Genomic DNA, 24,659 nt, shown 5'->3' on the forward strand with positions numbered 1-24,659 from the left:
TCAAGACCCACTTCTACAACATTGCTTTTAATTGATCTTTTATTTTTTGTTATTCATGTCCTCACTGTATTGCATCACTGCTTGTTTTTTAATGTCGTTGCCTTGCTTTTCTTTTTTTCTCCATTGCTCTGTAAAGCACTTTGAGAGCTGCATTTCATGTCATGAAAGGTGCTATACAAATAAAGTTTTATTAGTATTATTAATAATAATTATTATGACAATTAAAAAGAAAAAAGAAAGAAATAAGACGTTGCCATTCAGACACAGAAGTACAGGCCTGTGTCTGCATTAAATTGGCTTAAGGAAAAAATAAATATCTCATGTCACAGTTTGTCACTACAGTTGTTTCAGTTCATTTAAGCTCTGTATAGGGAATCAACATGTTCTGTTGTAGTTATAGTTTAGTTTGTTAAAGACGTTGGGCAGCTTAACGATGTTTAATTGACTACAGGCGATAGAGTGAGAGAGAACGCGATCTTGTCGTCAACTCTCCATGCCCACAGCTGTGCGTATATGGGAGTCTGGGACGAGTGGGGCTTTTTCTTTTCCTTTTTTTTTGATGATCACAACAAAGTCAGCGTCTTGTGTTGTTGTTGTAAGCTGTTGCTGAATTAAGGACTTTTCAAATGGAATAATTTATTTGGAACAATAAAACAAGACAGACGCAGCAGGAGGACTGCACAGGTAAGAGGAACGTCTTCGTCTTGGAAGAAGTTTGCAGTGCACCCGACGACGGACAAGCTTATTGTTCAACTGTGTAAAACATGCGTGGCTCACGCAATTTATCAATTTGACCCAACATGAAACCTGCATTTATAACAGTGAATGACCGGTTACTTTAGGGCGCGTTCGGAAATAGCGCACTAGGCGCACTCTGCAATGCAAACTGATAGATGAGTTCGCTCCGGTGTGGTATTTCCGAACGTGCCCCTTACACCGCTCTGAATCTCGTCAGCCATCATCATCATCTCCCTCTTTTAGGTGCAAGCACCACCTCGGCTTGTGTTGTGGTCGTGTTGGCCTTAGAGTATATAATAGAGAAGACATCCGAAAGGTGTTGGCTCACTGTTTTCAGTGCGCGCGGTGGGCTGCTGGGCATGCCGTATATAAGCGCTGTGACGTAAAATACTGCCGTAAAGCGAAACGGCGATATAAGCGATATAGCTTTTTTTTCGTGATAGACATTTTCTATCGAAAATACGATATATATCGTCATATCGCCCAGCCCTACTCCAGGCTGCATGAACAGCGCTCGGGCTCTGTTTTCTGCCCCCTCAATGTTGTACTTCAATGGCTAGTTGGCTACAAGTTACAACGGTAGCTTTGCGGTAGTCAAAATGTAAGCGAGTGACGGCGAGACGAGATGAACACATGTCGACCGTATCAATGCAGAGACCTACATTATTAAATCCATTATTGGCCATTTGGCCTGGAGGGAGAACGTTTACAGCCGCCGCTGCCGCTTCCTCCTCCTTCTCCTCCTATCCGTCTCCACACTGGCACGGTTTACGGCTATCAAAAGTTAGCCATGTGCTATCGATGTTTGAGGGTTTTCTCGTCAGCGAAAAGTCAACAAACGGAACACGGTGACATGCATGCTGATCTTCCTTAATAATAAAAAAAGGCTTAGCCCATGCGTCCAGTGGCTTTATAGGTATAGGTTGCTCGGATCTGGACTGGATTTATTTATGTTTTGTTGGACTAGAACCGGTGGACCTCTGTACTGTAGACGCGCAGATGCATGCATCATGCAGATGCGATGCGTTGTTTATTGATGATTAAGCCAGAAGCCTACAACAATTTATTTATATTGTTAAATGTTGCTTTTTTGTTTGTCTTTTATAAAAGGAGCATAAATAAATGTATGCCATTCGTCTACCAACTTTAATTATGTAGCCTGCTATACATGCATATTACATTTGGGGTAGCCTATTAAAAAAAGAAAAAAATCAACCACTATCCGTTAATCAACCGGTTACCCGTTCGTTAATCCTAACGGGTAACCGGTTGGGAAACTATCCGTTACTGACATCCCTAATTAATATTATATATAGTTTTTCCTACCATTGCTGTCATGGCCGTACCTTAAAGCTACCTGATTTATGGCAAAATAAATGGTTATGGCAAAACTTAACTTAAATAATAATCACTATTATGGGTCCATAAAACATTTATTCAGCTCTTTTGAATGCATTAATTGCATACACTATTCGGTGCTATATTTTCTGCCTATTCGGGCCGAAACCGAATAGGCCGAAAATGCATTTTTAGCCATTTTCTGCCGAATATTTTCTGCAGCCGAATATTCGGTGCATCACTAGTCCTTTCACAAGCAATCAATATAAACTTGGTGAACTGAGCTAAACTGTACTGTAGCAACATTGTAAAAGGATCACTGATGATGCGGGGGAAACAAGAGATGAGTAGGGAATGGCAAAGCAATGGATATGAACTGCTCTTACAGCCGTTAAGAAGGGAACATCTCGTGTTGACACGCCAAAAACTGACTGCACAGCAGGTTAATGCAATGATAGCAACATCACAGCAGATGCCTTTTAACAGCAGGCCGTCTGCCATTTGCCTGTGTGGACCAAACAAAACCATAGGGCACAAGCTGCTACTCAACATCTGCAGTTTCCAGTGCACGACATAGGCAAAAGTAACTTACCCCTAAGCCTTTAGCATACTTACTTTAGATAAATACGGATATTAGTATACCCTTTTGGTGTTTTAAACCATCATGTTGTACTTTAGTTATTGAAAAATAGCAGATCTACAAGCTCAAAGTGGCACTACGAGCTTGTACAGTAGGTCTGCTATTTTTGAAAAATCGTGAAAACGTGGCCCATGTGTTTGAATATATTCTTTCAGAGCGAACGTTTTTAACTCAAATTTTGCTTCTGGGGGGGGTCCCTGGAACAACATATTTTCAGATGGGGGTCGGTGGCCAATTACATATATTTTTGGAGGTCCTTGACATTAAAATGTTTGAGAACCACTGACCTAGAAACATGGGTTTTTCAGAAAACTGTCAGGATTTAGAAGGCATTTTGTAGAATCGTCCTCAGGTCTAAAATGGGTTAAACAGCTCAAAGACACCAAACAGCCGTGAAGATGAAAAGATACTGTATGTCATTATGATAAAGGGAGACATTTCTTTGAGGGTTTTGGCTGGCAGTACAATAACAGCACAGATCCAAGCAATAGATGATTGTGTATTGTTTTTCTAAAGATCAACTGAGGTCACGTTTTCTTTTACGCCTTCAAAACAGTCAGCATCCAAAACTTTCCACTATAATTATTTGGCCCAATTTTGCTAGGTCTTAATTCGTGCAGTGGGGTGTGGCCAGTGCAATGTTGCCATTTACACTACAACTACGCTAAAATGGCTGTTGCACCAAGTGCAACGTGCAAAAAGTGAGATTGTATAAATGTAATTGTAATGGTAATTCTCGGCATCTCGTATCTTTCCATAACCGCTCATCTAACAGGCATAAAAAAACAGCAGAAACCTTTTTATTTTATTTTATAGGATTAATGAAGGATCAATTGTTGAACGGGAGTGTTGTATACAGATCGAATGGATTTTGAATACAACCATTGTGTTGCATCGTTTGTTTGGATTAGGTGTGTAGATTGCACTGCACTCCCAAAATAATAAAAATCCCCTGCAGTCCTGCACTGCTGTCAATCTGCGCCAGCACAACAGATAAGACGGGCTCCAACCAAGTTGGTCTTAAGTTGGAGCGCACAGTCTGTGGGGGAAGACAGCTTTGCACCCAGCCTACGCCTCATTTTTAATATCAACACACCTCCACATGCACAGTCAGTGCACTGCAAACACTGTGGTATTTTAGACAATCTAGAGCGCAAAGAAGATATAATAATAACACCGGCACAACAAATCTGTTCTAGTTCATTTACCATTTGTAACCTCAGCAACATACGGTTAATGTTTATACTAAAACTAACATACTACACTAGGGCTGTTGTACTTGCCTCACCTGCCAATGAGGAGCCATCACCGGAAGGACGTAGTGCCTCCTCAGTCCTACTTGACTCGTTCAACACGCACCCCGCTGACAGGTGCCGTCCCAGCCATAGAATGAGATTAGTGCAGCTACAAACTGGCTCGCCCTTCCTGCCCAGCTTCCATCCCCCAATGGCACAGCATGGGCACCCTCCCTCCAATGGCAGGCAATTTTGTTGACGCTCTGCAAGCCAGATGCCGGAGTGCCTATCATCACCTCTAATGCTGCCATACTTCCGCTTTAACCCGTTTCTGTAGTCGGCCTGTCTCGTTGTCGTTATGTATGTCACTAAAAGTCTGTCCACCAGAGAGTTTGATTCAGTATTTAGACATTTAATTGTATCCTATATAAACCCCCTGAAATTCTAACTCTATTGAATAATGTCCATGTGATGCATGAGAGGGCCATGATTTTTCAATTACTTTTTTTCTATTTTCAAAAAGCTGCATTAAAAAAAATCATAATTGAAAAAAAACACACACCTCCCTCACGAATTAGACTCCAATTCATGAGGGAGATATTAGAGGGACACCAACAGTGTCCTCAGGGTACCTCAGTCGTAGAGCTCTCGCCTTTGGACCACAAGATCATGGGTTCGATCCAACTCAGCGAATGAGCAGCACGGCTTGGTGCAGCAAGTCGTGCGGGACGTACTGGGAGCTGATGGTAGGTGTGGCGCTCCACCTCAGCAATCCATCTCCCAGGGATAGCGCATTGTAACGGGGACAGACTCCATCTCCCAGGGGTCTATAGGGCATTGTAACAGGGACAGACTCCATCTCCCAGGGGTCTATAGGGCATTGTAACAGGGATAGACTCCATCTCCCAGGGGTCTATAGGGCATTGTAACAGGGACAGACTCCATCTCCCAGGGGTCTATAGGGCATTGTAACAGGGACAGACTCCATCTCCCAGGGGTCTATAGAGCATTGTAACAGGGACAGACTCCATCTCCCAGGGGTCTATAGCGCATTGTAACGGGGACAGACTCCATCTCCCAGGGGTCTATAGCGCATTGTAACGGGGACAGACTCCATCTCCCAGGGGTCTATAGGGCATTGTAACAGGGACAGACTCCATCTCCCAGGGGTCTATAGCGCATTGTAACGGGGACAGACTCCATCTCCAGGGGTCTATAGGGCATTGTAACAGGGACAGACTCCATCTCCCAGGGGTCTATAGCGCATTGTAACGGGGACAGACTCCATCTCCCAGGGGTCTATAGCGCATTGTAACGGGGACAGACTCCATCTCCCAGGGGTCTATAGGGCATTGTAACGGGGACAGACTCCATCTCCCAGGGGTCTATATCGCATTGTAACGGGGATAGACTCCATCTCCCAGGGGTCTATAGGGCATTGTAACAGGGACAGACTCCATCTCCCAGGGGTCTATAGGGCATTGTGACAGGGACAGACTCCATCTCCCAGGGGTCTATAGGGCATTGTAACGGGGACAGACTCCATCTCCCAGGGGTCTATAGCGCATTGTAACAGGGACAGACTCCATCTCCCAGGGGTCTATAGTGCATTGTAACGGGGACAGACTCCATCTCCCAGGGGTCTATAGGGCATTGTAACAGGGACAGACTCCATCTCCCAGGGGTCTATAGGGCATTGTGACAGGGACAGACTCCATCTCCCAGGGGTCTATAGGGCATTGTGACAGGGACAGACTCCATCTCCCAGGGGTCTATAGGGCATTGTAACAGGGACAGACTCCATCTCCCAGGGGTCTATAGGGCATTGTGACAGGGATAGACTTCATCTCCCAGGGGTCTGTCTATATAGCGCATTGTAACGGGGATAGACTCCATCTCCCAGGGGTCTATAGCGCATTGTAACAGGGACAGACTCCATCTCCCAGGGGTCTATAGTGCATTGTAACGGGGATAGACTCCATCTCCAGGGGTCTATAGGGCATTGGGACAGACTCCATCTCCCAGGGATCTATAGGGCATTGTAACAGAGACAGACTCCATCTCCCAGAGGTCTATAGCGCATTGTAACAGGGATAGACTCCATCTCCCAGAGGTCTATAGGGCATTGTAACAGGGACAGACTCCATCTCCCAGAGGTCTTTAGGGCATTGTAACAGGGACAGACTCCATCTCCCAGGGGTCTATAGGGCATTGTAACAGGGACAGACTCCATCTACCAGGGGTCTATAGGGAATTGTAACAGGGACAGACTCCATCTCCCAGGGGTCTATAGTGCATTGTAACAGGGATACACTCCCGCGCGTTACCGAACCGATACCGAACATTAAGCCACTCCCGACCTACTTCTTACTCTTCAACAGAGTCAACAGAACCAAGGATGTGTTGATGGTTTAAAATGGAGCTGGAAGTTCAATGGGTTTATATAGGAGGGGGCCATATCTGATCAAATCAAAATCCAATCTATTGAACCAAGCAACTTACCCCATTTAGGCCTGACGTCGAAATTGAAAAAATTTATTTTTAAAAGTGTATTTCTGAAAAACCTCGTGTTTCTATATCAGTGGTTCTCAATATTCCCTGTCAAGGACCCCCAAAAATATATGAAATTGCCCGCTGACCCCCATCTGAAAATGTGTTGTTTCAGGGACCACCTCCCAGAAGCAAAGATTTTAGTTAAAAAAGTTCGCTCTGAAAGAGTATATATTCAAAGCTTTGCACCACATGTTCATGATTTTTTCAAAAATAGCAGACCTTTACATTAATGACATACAGGATAAGACCAAGGTTCTACATTGCTCAATTGCATAACTGAGGTCAAACTCAGGAAAAAAAAAAGGCGGGGGGGGCAAAAAGACACTGCGCATTTTGGACGTGTACAGTACCTGCTTCTCCCTCCAGAGTAGGACTCCCTCCTCAATGAGTTGCTGTTTCAGACGAAGGCCGTCGTCCAAGGTCTTCATCTGGCCCTGGACGTCTGCCCGCTCCCTCTGCCCCAGATTCCTGGAAGACAGTAGGAGACATGCGCTCCAATCATTAGTGAGGGGGGGGGGGGGGGGGGGGGGGGAAGAGAACACACACACAGAAAGACCCAATGCCCACTCGTGTTTCTGTCTGTCAGATGGCAGTATGGCACAATCCAATTTCTGAAGGCCCCTCAATAGACTGGGAATCCAAAAGGGGAAGGGGGGGGGGGGGGGGGGAGTAAATAAGATGTGGGTGGACACCGTGTCGTTGAACTAAATTGTATTCCTAGAGTCTGGCACATGAGAGTGTAGACATTGTGAAATCATAATGAGACAGACTCTGTATGTGGGTTGTGGGTTTTTATTTCCGTTTTCTTTTTTTGTTGTTGTCATATGCAGGCCTTGAATATGACAAAAGTCAACCGTCAACAATGTAAGTGGGTTAGTGTATTAACCCATTCTGAACGAGCACCCATTTTGGTGTCAGCATCATGTTATGCTTTAGCTATTGAAAAATAGCAGATCTACAAGCTCGTATCGCGCCACCGAGTGGCGCGATACGAGCTTGTAGGTCTGCTATTTTTGAAAAATCGAAGAACGACTGACATTTTTTAGAATCTGATCTCGGGTCAGAATGGGATAATCAGACCAGTGTGTGTCCAGTGGAAACCTCGTATGAATCTGATCTCAGGTCAGAATGGGTTAAGAGTCTGGGTTTACTCCGGGGACAGAGATGCTATAGTACTGGTCTACATTTCAAGTGTATATAATCAGTGCAATGTTTGCTATGCGAAGATGACCGGGAGGGTTTACTGGAGCAAACATTATAGGAGTATATGCTGTTTCAACGAGAGAAAAACATGCGGCTGTACACAAAAAAAAACGCAACCTCTCACAGGATTCGTCAACGGATCCTACCATTTGCATGACAGTGTGTAATTTGGAGCGAGGCCTGTCACTGTCGTCCAAGGAAAAAAGCAGCCTCTGCTCATGAAAACTACCATATAGCCCAGAGTTCTAATGAGCCACTGGCGCGCACACACGTGCAATTTACAGACAAAGAGCTTGGGCCTGTAAATACTACAGGATGAGAAAGGCAAAGGGTAATGGGGTGATGAGTCAGTCCCCTTATCCAGACTAAGCTCTTTAAGACACATCCCTAATGTATTTACATTAGGAAAGAGGCTCTGTGCAAGCCAGGGGGAGAAACAGGAACCTATGAGCAGAACTACAGGTCTCTATTACAGGGACATCATTGCCCCCTGGTGGCAGCAGTGAATCCATCATGCAGTGGAAAGACAGACACAGTGGTAGCATTTATGATGGTGATAATGGGTACATAAGATGCACAACTTATGTGTAATGGATATGCAGTGTTATATATATATATCCCATTTTAGCCGGGAACCCCTTTTGGTGTTAGCATTACGTTATGCTTTAGCTGTTTTTGAAAAATCGAAGAACGACTGACATAGAAACATAGCTTTTTCAGAAAACTGTCATTTTTCAAACAGACATTTTTAGAATCTGATCTCATGTCAGAATGGGATATATTATAGTCCAGAATAATGGTCTTATATAGTATGAATTGTTTAGCCTGAGCGAATACTAAATTGAGGTTCTGCTTTATGTCTCTCGTTGTCCACGCATGCATCCTGTTGTGTGTTGGTGTTGGTGTTTGTTGATCCAACTGACCTGCAGGAGTTCTGGCAGCGGACGTGACTGTTGTATTCATCTGACGCATCGCAGCAATCTGTCAGGAGGAAGAGGAGGAATGAATCCATTAGGGCGTGCTGAGACGCGAGACACAGGAGCCACAGAATCACCGCCAGAAATCATTCTAATTCTGAATGTCACGCAGACATAATTGGGCGATTAAAGTTAATATCCAATACATGAAATTATCTTGTACGTGATTATTACTGACAATATCTCTCAAATTCACCTCTGCCGCACCTGTGAGAAAGAGCTAATATAAAAATAAAAATAAATCTTCTTTACATAGTATATAAATACAATTAGAATCCTATAAAGTGAGATTTTTTTTCATTTAGTGAGTTGGTTTAACTGTTTAGACATCATATCATAATAAAATAATGCAAAATGCAATTAATCTTGTAATAGTCCAACATTAGCATGGTCCAAAATCAGGACAAGTGATGGATTTGCTGGCGGGGGGGTGGGGGGCGATCAAAGCCTCTGCTTTTGATATCCCCCCCGTCTTGGTCATTCATGTTATATAGATATAGTTTATCCCTCCCCATTTCTGGTCAGAAAAAAAAAAGCAGTACATGGACTTTTTTTTTTTGGTCTGATATGTTTGCAACAGTATTTATGTTTATGTTAATTATAAAAATGCGTCCCTATTTTAGGCAGATTTTCAAAATATGTCAGAAGTCTTTCTTAAACAAAACAGAAAGAACAAATAGCAGATCTACATGCTCGCAGGGCCTATTTTCGCCTTTGTGAGGGGCCCTCCTATGCACAGCTTTGTGTGTAGGTGTGTTTGAGCAATGTGTTAGTGTTTGTAGCAGGTGTTTGTATAACAGAACGTGATGACTTGATATAATTATTATGTATGATGATGTATGACGATAAGAGCGCCTCTCACTTCACACGAGGGATTTGATTTTCTAATCGAACATTGAGGGCATCCATCAGTGTCCTCCTCACTGCTGTTTCTCGCCAACATACAGTAGGGCTATTCGAACTTCTGCAAACTTTCTGCACAACTTTCAAAAGTATAGTTTTCCCAACTTGCCTTGACTATCTCCATTTGGAATAGATTTCACCCTGCATGCCTGCTCTCCAATTGAGTGGAGGAGATCAATCAGCATGCTATACGATCAGCTACACAGAGCTTTGTAAGTGCTCAGATGTCTCTCATGTTCTGATGTTTAACCCGTTCTGACCCGAGATCAGATTCATACGAGGTTTCCGACCGGACACACAATGGTCTGATGAACCCATTCTGACCTGAGATCAGATTCTAAAAATGTCAGTCGCTCTTCGATTTTTCAAAAATAGCAGACCTACAAGCTCGTATCGCGCCACTCGGTGGCGCGATATGAGCTTGTAGATCTGCTATTTTTAAATAGCTAAAGCATAACATGATGCTGACACCAAAATGGGTGCCCGGTCAGAATGGGTTAAGCCGAGAGAGTGGTCACAGTGGGAAGCTCCTCAATTACCCAGAACCCCATTGGTAAACCAGTAAGACTACAACATCAGAACCCTGCGCCTGAGCAAGCCGTCGACAGAGGGGAAAAGGCGCTGCTGCAGTGTTTGTCTGTCCTAAGTGGGCATGTGAAGGTGAGTGGGAGAAAGATAATAGAGAACAGATAAAGGGTTAGGGGGGGGGGGGGGGGGGGGGGGGTGGTAAGACACTGAAAGAAGGGGACCCTCTCCAGTCTCCATCTCTACACCCCCACACCTTCATTCTTTCCTCTCATGTGATGCCACCCACTGTCGCTCTGTCATTAAAGGCTTCCAGGAATGCTGCTGACTGGCAGGGGGTGTCGATGACAGAATGGGTTGGATGTTTGACCAAAGCTCTTGTATCTAGAATAGCACTGAGGCGGACGAGGTGGGAGCCTCGTGAGCCTCGGCCCTAATTGAATAGTTTCTCGTACAATGGTGTCGCTCCCTGGTAATATAACGCGGTGGAACAAAACGTCGTGCGGTGCGTTTAGCATTAGAAAACCTGGTATTTCTTGACGAGCACTCAAGTCGTAAGATTCAGTGGAGGAGGTTGTTCAAAGGAAACAGACTGACAGAGGTGTGTCAGAGGGTGGGTGGGTGGATGTGTGTGTGTATTTGGGGGGGATTGACAGGTTGCAGGTTGCCATCACACCCTTGTTGTTGCAGAAACAAACAGAGATGAAGAAGCAAACAAAACAAGTCCTCTCTCTCTCTTTCTCACACACACACACACAATGTAAGCAGGCCAAACTTCCTAAGCGTTCTTCATACTTCATGGTGTACACGGTGCAGTTGGAGGCAGCTGCTTCTGTGGAGTTGTTTTTGATCTATTATTATTCATTCCTCTATGTCATGCAACGGGTGCAGCCCTGTTTCACGCAGCCGTTCCCTGCGTGACAGCTCTGATCACTTCTAAAGGGATTACTCGGCACGCTGTTTATGTTGCTGACCTTACATCAGTGGTGAGAAAAAGCACTCACATTTTTTACTCAAGTAAAATAATCAATACTGCAAAGTGGAAGTCCCGTATTCAAAATGGACTTGAGTAAAAGGCATCAAAATATAGTAACAAAAGTTAAAATACCGGTACTTATTGTGCAGTATCTACAAGATCACAATCCAGTCCCGATTGCGACGCAATGTGAGCATGGTCAAGTGACAATTGAAGGACTTTTCACACCTTTTTAATACCTAAAGAAAATAAGAAAACAGAAACTATTACTGCATCAAAAGTAATCAACAAACTATACTATAAAAACTGGTAAGATATTGGCCAAGAAATTGTCAAAAAGATAATAATAATAAAAGAACACCGATCTACAAGCTCACAGCGCCGGAGCTTGTACTGTAGATCTGCTATTTTCACAATATTTAGCTATGGAACCGAGTCAAACTCCTACAATTCCAAGTACTTGTCAGGGTGGGGGGGGGGGTCCACAGTTCAAGTATGATTATTTTGGGAGGTCACGACCTGAAAAGGTTGAGAACCCCTGCATTAGCCCATTTTGGGGCGGGAACCCCTTTTGGTGTTAGCATTATGTTATGCTTTAGCTATTGAAAAATAGCAGTTCTACAAGCTCATAGCGCGCCACCGAGTGTCGCGCTACGAGCTTGTAGGTCTGCTATTTTTGAAAAATCGAAGAACGACTGACATAGAAACATAGCTTTTTCAGAAAACTGTCAGGATGTAGAAGACATTTTTTTCAATCTGATCTCAGGTCAAAATGGGTTAGACGACCCATATAATGGAGCTGACGTTGATAAAAGACATGATGTTCCTGTAACTCTACCCTGTATATCTTCAACACCCTATTCTTGGCTTGGTTTAGCCTTACCACAGACGCCATCGTTGACTCGTGATGACGGGATGTAATGCGGACGGAAGCCCAGGTTAGTGCAGTAGAAACGGCCATTAGGACAGGCTGCAGTGCCTATCCAAAAGGTCAAATGGCAGAGGTTAGTATATCACATCACGGTCGACGTCCAAAAACACATTTAAACTCCCATAACAAGCGTAAAGGTTTAGTACACATGAAAGATTTACCACTGGCGTCTCTATTTTGTTGTTACAGGCGAGGATTGTGTTAGAAATGGAAAAATAAAATGTGTAATAGCTGGTCTGCAAGCATATAGTAAGTCATCTAAACTCATATATAAGTCTAAACTCATATATAAGTCATCTAAACTCAATGGTTTTCAACGAGGAGGGTGGATGCAGTGCCATTCATGTGCGCTCCTGTGGGCTCACAGTTTTCACATAGCTTGTTGTCTCTTCCTTTTTGAACTATGCTCATCCCTTTTCAAGAGGACAAACAGATGACCTCATGAACTGCATTCTCTCTGTCCTCTCAGTTTAAAAAAGACCAAACTATTTTCCGGGTTCAGTTCATTGATAAGGTGAAGAGGACATTTTAATTGTAAGGGACAAAATAATTTTAAATTTTGTAAAGCTAAATGGTAGGTTCCTTATGACTGCCAAATAAATAATGTTAAGTACCAATCTGCTCTCCTTTGACACCCTTTGAAGCCTGTTATTCATACAGTACACATGACCAACAAACTGGACGAGACACAGAACTCAAAGGCCCTCTAAAGGAAGGGACAGAGCAAGCTGCTCTTCCTGAGGAGGCTCAGGTCCTTCAGCGTGTTCTAAAATGTCTGCGCTGCAGTAGCCAGTGTCCTCTTTCTTTGCCGTGGTCTGTTGAGGGCTAGCTCTGTAGTTGGAGTTAAAGTGGACAATCTGGAGGTGGTTGCCAAAGAGAGGATGGGGTGGAACGTGGGGAAGCCTTCCTGATTAACACCTCCCACTCCCTCTATGATGAGCTAGTGGGGATGAGAGCAAGACAGTGCGACTTCTTGGTCAGTCCTCTGTGCCAGTAGTCATCAACCAAGCCCCCACACATTCTGTTCTATTCTTGGATTAATGACTCAGGATTAATGACTCAGGATTAATGACTCCTGCGTTACTCTGGCACTTTTGCACATGGACTACTGGGGATAGACAAAAGCACCAGGACTGTTGCCTGCTGTAAATGTTGCATTGCTGATAGATGATATATACATAGCTAATGATACACTGTAGCTGTTGAATGGTACATGATATATTATTATATATTATCCATATATACAAACAGTTTAAGATGCCTGTCACTGTCACTGTGTACTGTACATATATATCCACTATTGTCATATCCACTATTGTCTGTACATGTATCCATTAATTGAATATGGGACGTATAATGGAGAATTGCTTTTTGGGCAAGTGGGCATGACCTTTTGGCAACATGACCTGTACTTGGCCGACAGGCAAGCGCCTCCGAGGCCTTAGTGTCAATCCCTGCACACATATGAACGTTGGATATTAGTTTGGGCCGCCCTAGTGTAGTGGTTAGAGCGGATGGTCATGGGTTCAAACCCTGTGCAAGGGCACACAGTCGCAACGGGTTCCTAACACCAAATCTGTTCAGATCTGAGCCAAGTCTCCAGAGGAGGCAGGCCTGAAGCCTGTCCTGAACAGGAGTCTCCAGAAATAAAAACGGATGATTGGTGGTAGGATATTAATTTATTCATTATATTATCCCAAACTATAAAAGTGCAAGATAGCTTTATCAGATTGTTGATTGTTATTCGTTCCCATTGCTACCTGTACCTGTCCTGTTTTGATATCGACACCTGAATTTCCCCACAGGGCTCAATAAAGGGTTATCTATCTATGAGATGTTTACCATTTAACAGATTGAGCTTTCATTTTTACAACATTGACTATCTTAAGTCAACCCTCACACTGCAGTCATTGTGCTCTTACATCATACTCTGGGATGGAAAACCACTATGATGTACACCACCAGTGGTTCTTGGACTGCACCAAAGTACTTTAATTTTTCTCCCTGGATATAAAAAACCTCTGTGTTTCCGAGGCTACCAAGTACACTGAAACACCACAAGTACACTGAAAGGTGAACTGAACTCAAAAGCAATGGTGGAAAGTAACTAAGTACATTTACTTTTGGGGTAAATGGCATACAATTTTGAGGTACTTTTACTTTACTGGAGTATTTACATTTTTTTTATTCTGCGGCACAGGAGAATTCGCAGCGGTATTTATAGGTACTTATATAGCTCTCAGAATCAGAAGCCCTCAAACGAACAGAAGCCCTCAAACGCAGAAACGACGTAACCGACGGTATTTATGTTTATTTATGTTTGCGTACCAGGTGGCAGAGTAGAGGTGGAATAGGACCCCATGGTAGCTGGGTCTCAAAAATGTCAGAAACTTCAGTACCATTGGGTTCTGCTTGTGGGGCTAGCTATGGACCAGAGCTAACAATCCCCCAAATAGATCTACCGGTATTAGTCTATTAGTCTGTTCCTAGCCCTATATGTGCGCTCTACAGAATGAGTAGCCCCTTTCGGGACCCTACGTAAAACTTTTCTGATCTTTTGTTGAGTTTTACGTTGGGTCCCTGCTCACTACTGTATTTTCGTATGGAAATTCCTATATGCGGAAATGGAGATTCTCTCTAAAATAGGACCCGCGGCATGTGACGCCATTATTTTCCTTGAGTTATTCTGAATTCGGTAACTTTAAGTAGCTATACATCCAGCTGCGAATATCTCCTGTGGCGCGGAAGCCGTTAAGTATTTTTAATCTTTGTTTGACCGATTTGGTCGCTTTATTTCTTCTTGTTTGTTTACCGTTTATTGTACCGCCTCCCGGTGTGCGGTTGGCTTGTGAGGCTACGTCCCTGCCTCTGATCTGCTGTGTCATAGCTATAGCGCCACTAGCTAGCCAGATAGGCGGTACAATGAGGTGTCAATAAACAAGGAAGGAAAAGAAGAATCCAAGCTTCCAAATCGGGCAAACATATATTAAAAATACTTAACGGCTTCCGCGCCACAGGAGATATTCGCAGCGGCATGTATGGGTACTTATACTTTACATATTCAGAAAGCCTCATACTGAAGAATATCGTCAAAGAGCGCGGGGAGGCGGTAAACATGTAAACATGAGCCAGTAAATGTTTTAATCAGGTGGCATGGACGACGTGGAACAGGACCCAATGCACTGGGTCGAACAAATGTCAGAAACTTCAGTAGCATTTGGGTTCTGCTTGGAGGGCTACAGAATGAGCGTAGGGAGAGGGCACATATGGGGCTATAGAGTCTGTTCCATGAAAAGGTAAATTAAACATTTAAAAAATATATATACCACGGTTCACAGCGTGTGATAGAAAAAGATAAGCTGCTATGAAAGCTTTCCCAGCTGAATGAAATCATTTGGATCCCAACAAACAACCACCAGTCAGCAAACCCACAACTATAACTTTACCTGGTTCATCAGAACCGTCTTCGCAGTCACAGTAGTCGTCATTCACCAGCTCAAACGGGATCATTTTAGATCCATCAATGCACACGAAGCTCTGCCTCTCTTTGTAGAACCGCTTGTCTGTATGGAAAAAGATGATTAGATTGGTATTTGATTGATGATCTATTGTGCAATGCAACCTTAAACTAGAGGTAATATGCGGGTAGATAACAACCTCACATACGGCACTAGGTTATAGTAGTAGTAAATAAGTTGGCAAAGGCAGCGCCAGCATAAATATATATTTACCTTTAGCAATAAACTGGGGTGTTTATTGAATGTAAATGTTGATGCAACTGTGCAACAGGCTCGTAGCATTACAGTTGCAAATTGCGGCTAGTGTAGCATGTAATATGTAATTTATAGTTAATTAAAAACACCTGCACAAGCTCGTCTGTGTGAGCAGCTGTACTACAACACCCTGAGCTGTGCACTGTAGCATGTTCATGTTGTCATTGACTATACATTAGCCTAAGCACACTGCACTTACAAGACAGAGATATTCCTTTAATTTTCCGCGAGTCTGCGCAAACGAACCACAGGGAAACAGCAATTACAATGTGACCACGCATGTTATAATACAGGCTTTGTGAACATTAATGTTACTCCTCCTGATACAGTAGAGCTTGTTGTGTTTGTTTTCACATTCACGTGAACGACAAAGACTTCCTGAAACATGCGGTCAGGTGACGCAATCGGAGGCTTTCTATTTGTCGCCGTACGGTGACGTCTGCCACCTGCCAATTCAATTCAAAGGAGCTTTATTGGCATGAGAAAACGTGCGTTTACTTTGCCAAAGCAACTGTCAAAATATAATAAAAACTGTTGAAAATGGGGAAAGTTAAGTATATACAGTTGGAGTGGGTACAGCATCATTATAGTAAACAAACTGTCACATTGCCTTGTTACATAGCCTACACATTATAAAGGGTATAAAGCTTTTTTTTAAACAAAAATAATAGCAGCAATCCCTTGCAGTCATTTTGGGACAATGTTTGGGACTTTTTTTTCTCAAAACTATTGAAATAGTATACAAAAAAGCTCTGTTTACATGTGCAGTAGGTCTAGAGGTCTCTACCCGAGTATACGCAGTGCCGGATTTACAGTAGTTAGGGTCCTTTTGGGCTAAACAAAATTTCAGGTACAGACAGACAGACAGACACTAGACACAGACAGACCCCGCTAGACACAGACACAGACCTATGCACCCACTGCACACAAAATGTGGTGGAGACAGAGCTTCACTTTCTAACCACCTGCCCACCAAGACATGAGAGACATACTTCCCACAGATTACACACACCCAAAGTGAGTTTAAAACTATGACCAACGACAAAAACCTCCCATATAACTATTGGGAGAAATACAACAATGCGCAAAAGAAGCAAGACTTGTGAACTGTTGCGACAAAATAAATTTGAATTGACTACTCGCTGTCCATGGTGCTGAATGAATGCAGCCACTATAGGTGTTTTAAATACCTTTTTCACAATGTGATTTGATAATGAAATCACAGTAACAGAGATGAGCAATAAAGAAGTACACAATATAAAAGCTGGATTTCTTTTAATGTTTCTTTCAAATGCAATACAAACAGTTTACTGTAAATGAACATGAATCTAAATATGAATTGTTTATGATTATATGCCACATGTTGATGTATAACGCTTGTGCCACGTTCCCACAGTTCTATTTAAAAACTGTTTTATTTAAAGCAGGGTCTAAACTTCATAATTGAACATTGGGCTGTAGAACACACACATTGATCTTCATAATGATGTGATATGGTAGGCCTCAATAGGTCCTCAATTCTATAACACAGGATGGAACCACAAGCAAACCAAGGTATGGGTTTAGTTGACTTTATAGCTTACTGTATAGTTACTGTATGTTGAGTATAACAGTTTGCATGAAAAATTGGTTTTGATCATGTGACTTTATATAGCCTATTTTGCAAATGGAGCTTACTTTATAGATATGTCATCATTGGGTATTAAGCCCTACGCGACCAGCGTATATCTATTCTATGTCCGAGCATAGACTGCCTGCCTGCCTGCCTGCCTGCCTGCCTATTCTTGACATAGCATCTTGTTTTGGAGACCAGGCATAGAGCATAGCAATGTGCGTGGTTTTGGAAAAATCAGCCATTACATTTTCCCACAGAGATTTACAAAAACATTTATATATATGAATATTTTTAAGCCAAGAATCAAGCCATCCAAGATGCTGAATCACAACCATAAAATCTTTGATTATGTGAAGAAAAACATTTATATGATATACTACTTTTAATAGATACCCATTTGTTTAGCGGTTTTCATTTTTCATTCTTCACGGAATCAAAGTTTTTATGGTCATGATTCACCAGCATCCTGGATGGCTGGATTCTATAGGCTTAAAATAATTGATATAAATATTTTTGTAAATCTCTATGGGAAAAATGAATGCATGGAAAACATGCCCACTGCTATGCTCTATTAGGGCAAAACGTATCTGCTGTAAATATCAATGTTGTGTACACTGTGATGCTAACAATGCACCTCATTGTTCACAAGTTATTAGAAATTGGTTTTAAAATGGGTGAATGTGAATCATTAGAGGTGGGTTCTAAAAACAAGGAATGTGCCCATGTCCCGCATGCCCAATTCTCCCCAAATAATAAACGATTATTCAAAGAAAAACAGACAATTTATCTGAAGTGTGCAGTTCTCCTATTAACACACAATTAACTAGATTACACTGGCTCAGCATGGTGGTATAAGCATAAGCAAGGTATCAAAAATGAACAAATGTGCACATTGTTATACTATATATGTTTGTATATAGGTCTGGTATTCTTTACTGATATGAAGGACACAAGTAGAATAAAACAGATTATGACCGACCTGCAGAAAATGATCCTCACCATTTCACCCGTTTTAAACCTTTAGTCTAAACTGATTCTACTCTGATTCTTTTTTTCCTCTGAAGAATTGAATATGAAGGACCCCAATGTAAACAAACCATATAGGCTTTCTTGAGCTTTAAATCTTCAGCAGTCCTTGTACTGAACTGTACTTTCCTGCGCTTTTTTTCTCTGCAAACTGTTAATATAGTTTTCAATCAATCAATATGATTCCATGCTAGACAGTCTATTAACTTATGCTCTATTTGGTCTTAGACAACATGAAACGGTTAGGAAAAGCATCACAGACAGTGAATTGATGGTCTGCACTCTGCAGTTATGTGAATACAAACCATGTAACCATGGAGAGTAGGCAGGCTATGTAGTTTGCACAAATGAGCAAAACGTTTCACTTGCTGATGAAAGACTGAAGCAGTTGTGGAAGTCAATAAATCAACTTTGCAAATAGATGATATCTAACCTAAAGGATGGATTATCAATCAGCTCAGATTCAAAAACCCAATCACTTGTTTCAGTTATATATATATATATGCTTCATCCATTCTATACTCTTTTGTGTCTTACTTATAATTACTGGATTTCATTTCATTTCCCAGTCACATGCATAATGCATTGAAGGCTATTTGAATTTGGTTTTCTTTGGATCACAACTCTGATGGTCAGGACTCAGGAATGCTTCTGAATGTCACACTTTGTACAAAAACTAAACAGACATGAATACAAGACTGAAGAAGTTCTTCTGTTTTGTTATGTTGCTTCTTTTCATGCTTCTTTCCTTTTCGACAAATAGTATGATGTGAAATGAAGATTGAAACAAGAACACTTTTTGATATCTTTATTAACAATAAACATTATTTTATTTATTTTTTTACCAAAATGTACATTTTCAAAAACTATTGCATATTGCCTGCAGCTCTACCGGAACAAGTATAAAAAGATCTCAATGGCTAAAATCTGTTACCTCGTAATACACTTAAAACATGTCGGAGGCACTCTTAAGGCCTGCTATGTCTAATTTAATATGGCTACGTGATAATAAAATAGTTATTTGTCATGGTTAAGACGAGCGTATAGACCCGTATCCTTCTGCTGGAGGTAAGAAAGGTCTCGCACCATGCCCGGGAACGAGTAATCCATCGGCGGGCGCAGTGGAAACGCCGGCATCAGCCCGGATGTCACATAGGGTGACATGAAGCCGGTTATGCCGCCTGCTGAAGAATAGGCCAGACGCAGAGAATTGATGCCAAAGCGGGGGGCGAGTCCGTAAAGGCTGTCCCCTCCGGCTGGATGCAGCGGTGGCGCATGGAGAGGGGAGAAGGCCGACTTGTTCCCCGCGGCACCGAGTGCGCCGGGCGAGCCCAAAGTTGGCCTGAACGCGTTCGAGTGCGCAGACCAGGAGAGTGCCAGACTCTCCGAGTGCATTTTGTTTTCTTTGGAGCTAAGGACGAGTTCGATGGCTTTCACAATGTCACCTTTGCACGTGTTGACCACCGACTCCAGGACGTCTCGCTTCTGGTGGGGGAATATCTTGGCCATGACGTCGGCGGTGATCCGGTCTTTCGGAGCTTTCGAGGCCTCCAGGTTTGGAAACTCCTTGGGCCTCTCCGACTCGCTCCCCGACTCCAGATCAGACGAGGACACTGACCTGCTTGGGCTCTCCGTTTGGTCGGACCGCTGGTCGAAGTTCGGGGATCGACTGCCACTGTCATTGTCGAAGGTCGTGTGGATTTTCTTCTCTCGGCTTGGAGACGTCTCGTTCTTGCCATTTGGGGAGGACAGTGTTGTTGAAGCGTGTGCAGGTGCAAAAGGAGTTCGGCCCATGAATCCGTTATAAAAGTTGTATCTGCTCAATTTATCATCTGAAATAATAAATGAGAAAGAAAATAAGCCTTTGTTAACTTGTTATCTATGAGTTCATTTGTCATAACAGCTCCAAGTAGCTATATAGCCCATTGTTTCCCATTGGGACACATGTTTATGGGTCACAAGTAAATGTCCCTTTACTTTTTGTTATGTACATTTTGTTTTTACTATTAATTCAAAACAATAAATAATAAATAAAAACAATGAATTTCCTGAATAAAAATGTTACAAAAAAAAATCAAAGAAATTCCAAAACAAATCTTTACGTTTAGTGAAATTGTGAAAGCTTTATAGATTTGCTATTTTTCCTAGTTTGGGTTCAGGGCAAAAGTCAAATTTCTCTTTTGGGTTTGGGAACCACTGGTATGGCCCTCATGCTGTGGTATACAGTCAGACTATGCATTTGTTTGTGTACTGTACTGTATACAGTAGGCCTATATAGGCCAAAATTTAATAATATAGGCCAATTAGCTATACGTCAATAAACTTTTTTGATTGATTGATTGAAATATGTATTAACAGTTTGCAGAATTACAGTACATTTCAAGCACAAACTCAATACAAAGACTGTTAACTGTGAGTGGACGACCCAATTAAGCATTACACTTGTTTACAACAGGGTCCACGTCATGTTCAATTCAATCGTTTCGTTTATGCTACATGGGTATAACACCAATGCAAATCATATGTGTGATATTCGCCATCTCACAAACTCACCGTCCTTTATTTTGTTTTCTGCTGCAAAATCATCAAAACGTCTTATTGTGCCGTTGCTCGTAACTGCCGCCATGGCGCTCGGAGACGCCACCACAGACAGCCCGGTCTCCCCTCCGGAGGACGCGGTGGTGTACATGAACTGGAGGTCTCTGGCCTCGCTCTCCTCCTGCGCCTGTTGCCTGCGCAGCGCAACCTGCGCGGCCATCACCCGCTGCCTCTCCGCGATCAGCGTGCACTTTGCGCACACGCAGTCTCGCCAGCGACAAAATCGTTTGTGGCCTTTCAGCGCCGAGACCACGCCGTGGTTCCTGCACCTGGCGCACTTCGGGGTGCGGGGGTAGCCCCTCTCTAGACCGGGGTTACACGACGCAGCCCGCAGAAAGAGCGGTGGAGGTCGGAGGAGAGAGTGCGGCACCTGCAAGCCCCCCACGGCGAGAGTAGCTGAGGGGTGTCCTACCAAGCCGAGCGGTCTGATACGGCTGTCCATCATCGCTCTTGGGGAGGAATACGAGATCTCCAGTGCAAATAGTCAAGTGTAGGCTAGCCTATAGTTTTAGTCAGCTTTCTATAGGGCTCTGATGCTCAACTGACGCAGGGAGCCGTGAACTCCTGCACTTAAGAGTGTGCTCTCCAGGTGGCTTGACGTGAAATACTACACTGCAGTCACACCCCTTTCCGCTCCAACCTCTTAATTCCCTGAAGGCTTATCATGTTGATTTTGTGCCATGGGAGAATAGTAGGTATCTGTATAGGCAGCCTGTAGTCTACAATAATTGACTTGGCCAACATTCAGTGCTTGTTATAGCATTGTGCTGTTTCTGGCCTATATGACTGACTGAATCTGGCTATTATAATAATTTATAACATTGCAACAGATTTGTTTTGGTCACCCTAATGCAGTTGCATATAGGCTGACATATGTTTCCATCGCTATCCCCATACTCCAACTGTAATTAGGCAACATTTGAGTTGCCAAGCCCAAGAAACTGAACTACAACTATTTCTGAAAGGTAAAGTCATAGGCTTGTTGCCTCAGGTAATCTGCATACAATAAGTATCCCCTTAAGATTCCCCATGGTTGCCCTGTTGAGCAATGAATAGCCTTACTTAAAGACACAATAATGGCCCTTAAGGGCGACAAAGAAACAGGTAATTATCTACCTGGTTATTCTGTTGAACAAATTACCCATGACAAAGAACCCATCTGTTAACAGACACCAACTGGCATCAACAGATAAGTAACCATATCTTGTCACATTATCAAACGGGTTCTATAGTTATACACAAGTGACACAACCGTTTTTACACAGCTGTCCGATGGAAATAAGAAAGTTAATAATGAAACACATTGCTAAAACAATGTTGGCCCTTACACACATGTGCACAGAGCCATATTGGAATTTTAACATGCATGCTATAGATGCAGCAATTATTAATGTAAATTAATAATGTCAATGAAAATGTTTTCTTTGCATGTGTGCAGGATCATACAAGCCTGCTGCTCATGTCTGTTTAGTAACTAAAGTGTAGTGTAGTGTAGAATTGATAATGGAAAATCAGACCCATGAAATGTAAATCAAATCAAATTAAACTTTAACCCTAGCATGGCAACAGCATGATTGGGCACCTTGGACACCTGGGCACCTCGATGTAAAATTGGCTAATTTGTCCAAAATGTAAAAAAATAAAATATTAGAAATGTAAAGTAATGTATACATGATTAGAACATGCTTATACAATTAAGGCACACTGCCAGACTGGATTACCAGCCAGGACCGCTGAGCCACGGCCCAGGACACGATTATATAGTTTTAAGGTTGTAGGCTTTCCTCATACCTTAAAACTATATACACGGACAGCGGACACACAACATTCACGGAGAAACAACAACACGGAACAACAATAACACAAGCACGTAAAAAAACACAGTGGGCATTGGGCAAAGATAAATCGCCAATTTCATATTGAGGTGCCCAGGAAGACAGTTGCACCACCTCACACTACTTTCAAACTTAGCCTAGTTATAGCTTAAATGGCTTTTAGTAATGCATAATTTATTTCCCCTCTGGGATTAATAAAGTATATCTCATCTCATCTCTCTCTCTCTCAAGTCTTGACTTAAGTCATTTAAGTTATAACTATAGGCTAAGTTTGAATGTAGTGTGAGGTGGTGCAACTGACTCACATGTCCAAGGTGCCCACTTACCTGTAGCATTCCAATTATTTGGCAAACATGAAAATATCACATCTACGAAAAAAGGAAAAACTAGAAAAAGTGCCCTTCTGGGCACAGGTCTCCACCAGGATAGGAATGTAGGACATCTGTTTGAAACTGAGCACTCCTGTGAACTTTGGAAGCCAATCTTAACCAATCAGGATGGAGTCTGAGAAATCTGAAAGACCGGTTTCGTTGAAATCTGTAGGTGTACTGTGCAAAAACTTGTTTTGCACAAAGCGGCCTCCTGGTGGCGCTATAACAGGCCGTTCTGGAAAGTTTGGGGCAGAGGTTCATCGTTGGCATCCAGGGAGTGTGTGTGCAAAATTTGGCATCGACCGGGTTAACGGTGGCCGAGATTAGCTGCTCACGGACACACACACACACACGGACGGACGGACGGAGTGCAAAACATACTCTCCCCCCATGCCTTCGGCCTGGTGGAGACAAAAAGCTCAAACACACTGAGCATGTACAGCTAACTATTTCCGTCAAGAGTTGGTGTAACAGGCGGAGAAATCAGTGAAAGTATAGAGCCCTGCATGGGGGACCCTGGACAAATAGGGTTTAAGTGGTGGTTAATAATGATAGTCTTCCATAATCAACCATGCACTACTCTTCTACCAGACGATGTATGAATAATGTATGACGGCAGTACAGTAACCCCCCTGTGACTGATCCCCTGAGATACGTCTATCTATCTCCATGGAAAGACTGCTGTGTGAGGAAGAGAACATTTCTTATATGCTCATGGTGGTGTGATTCACAAATAATGTGTGATATACCACAGGATGAAGTTTTAACCCATTCTGACCTGAGATCAGATTCATACGAGGTTTCCACTGGACACACACTGGGTCTGATGAACCCATTCTGACCTGAGATCAGATTCTAAAAAATGTCAGTCGTTCTTCGATTTTTCAAAAATAGCAGACCTACAAGCTCGTATCGCGCCACTCGGTGGCGCGATATGAGCTTGTAGATCTGCTATTTTTCAATAGCTAAAGCATAACATGATGCCAACACCAAAATGGGTGCCCGGTTAAAAGACACGTGTTATTTTAAACACAATAAATGCAAATCTATTGACACATATTTTAATATTAGCAGACATCAGTAATGACTATATGTTGCTACAAACTAGAAATGCATGTACCTTTGAAGAGTTTAACTAATGTATTTAATTCGCTTAGACTGGTACTGCTCTGTTAACACTTGATGATTCAAAAGGGTTGCGTTTTATATCTTTAAAAAAAACTATTAGGATAAACCGATTGATATTTTAATACTTCAATGTTGAAACTGTATTTATGTATTGTTGAAATCAATGCTAGTGCTCAAAACTACTACTTACCGAAAGATATACCTTACCTGCAATAAGAGGTTTATCATACCTGCCATTCTATACCTATACCTATACCTTTAACTTTGTTTTGAATCTTACATATATGTATGCAT

General features: G+C 42.6%; 2 protein-coding genes across 3 annotated transcripts in view; both read right to left on the reverse strand.

The window, feature by feature from the left end:
* The window catches only part of LOC310875447 (glucosidase 2 subunit beta-like), a 239,136-nt gene extending 222,989 nt beyond the window's left edge, over positions 1–16,147 (reverse strand). Inside the window, exons 1-5 of one of the 2 annotated variants that reach the window (XM_083788677.1) lie at positions 15,992–16,147; positions 15,466–15,582; positions 11,972–12,067; positions 8,631–8,688; positions 6,855–6,972 (exon numbers count right to left, since the gene is read on the reverse strand). In XM_083788677.1, the coding sequence (XP_083644803.1) occupies positions 6,855–6,972; positions 8,631–8,688; positions 11,972–12,067; positions 15,466–15,582; positions 15,992–16,073 (471 nt within the window). In that variant the 5' untranslated portion in view covers positions 16,074–16,147. The remainder of the gene's footprint in view (positions 1–6,854; positions 6,973–8,630; positions 8,689–11,971; positions 12,068–15,465; positions 15,583–15,991) is intronic. The other variant, XM_083788678.1, reaches the window with a different exon arrangement.
* Positions 16,148–19,233: 3,086 nt separating this feature from the next.
* LOC310875561 (doublesex- and mab-3-related transcription factor A1-like) lies at positions 19,234–21,560 on the reverse strand. The gene is made up of 2 exons (XM_083788837.1): positions 20,987–21,560; positions 19,234–20,265 (listed from the first exon to the last, which is right to left on the reverse strand). The coding sequence occupies exons 1-2, from the start codon at positions 21,474–21,476 to the stop codon at positions 19,451–19,453; spliced, it is 1,305 nt and encodes a 434-aa protein (XP_083644963.1). The 5' UTR covers positions 21,477–21,560; the 3' UTR covers positions 19,234–19,450.
* Between the last annotated feature and the right edge of the window lie 3,099 nt (positions 21,561–24,659).

The sequence above is a fragment of the Protomyctophum parallelum genome (assembly GCF_964188405.1).
Source record: "Protomyctophum parallelum genome assembly, chromosome: 18".
NCBI classification, from domain to species: Eukaryota; Metazoa; Chordata; class Actinopteri; order Myctophiformes; family Myctophidae; genus Protomyctophum; species Protomyctophum parallelum.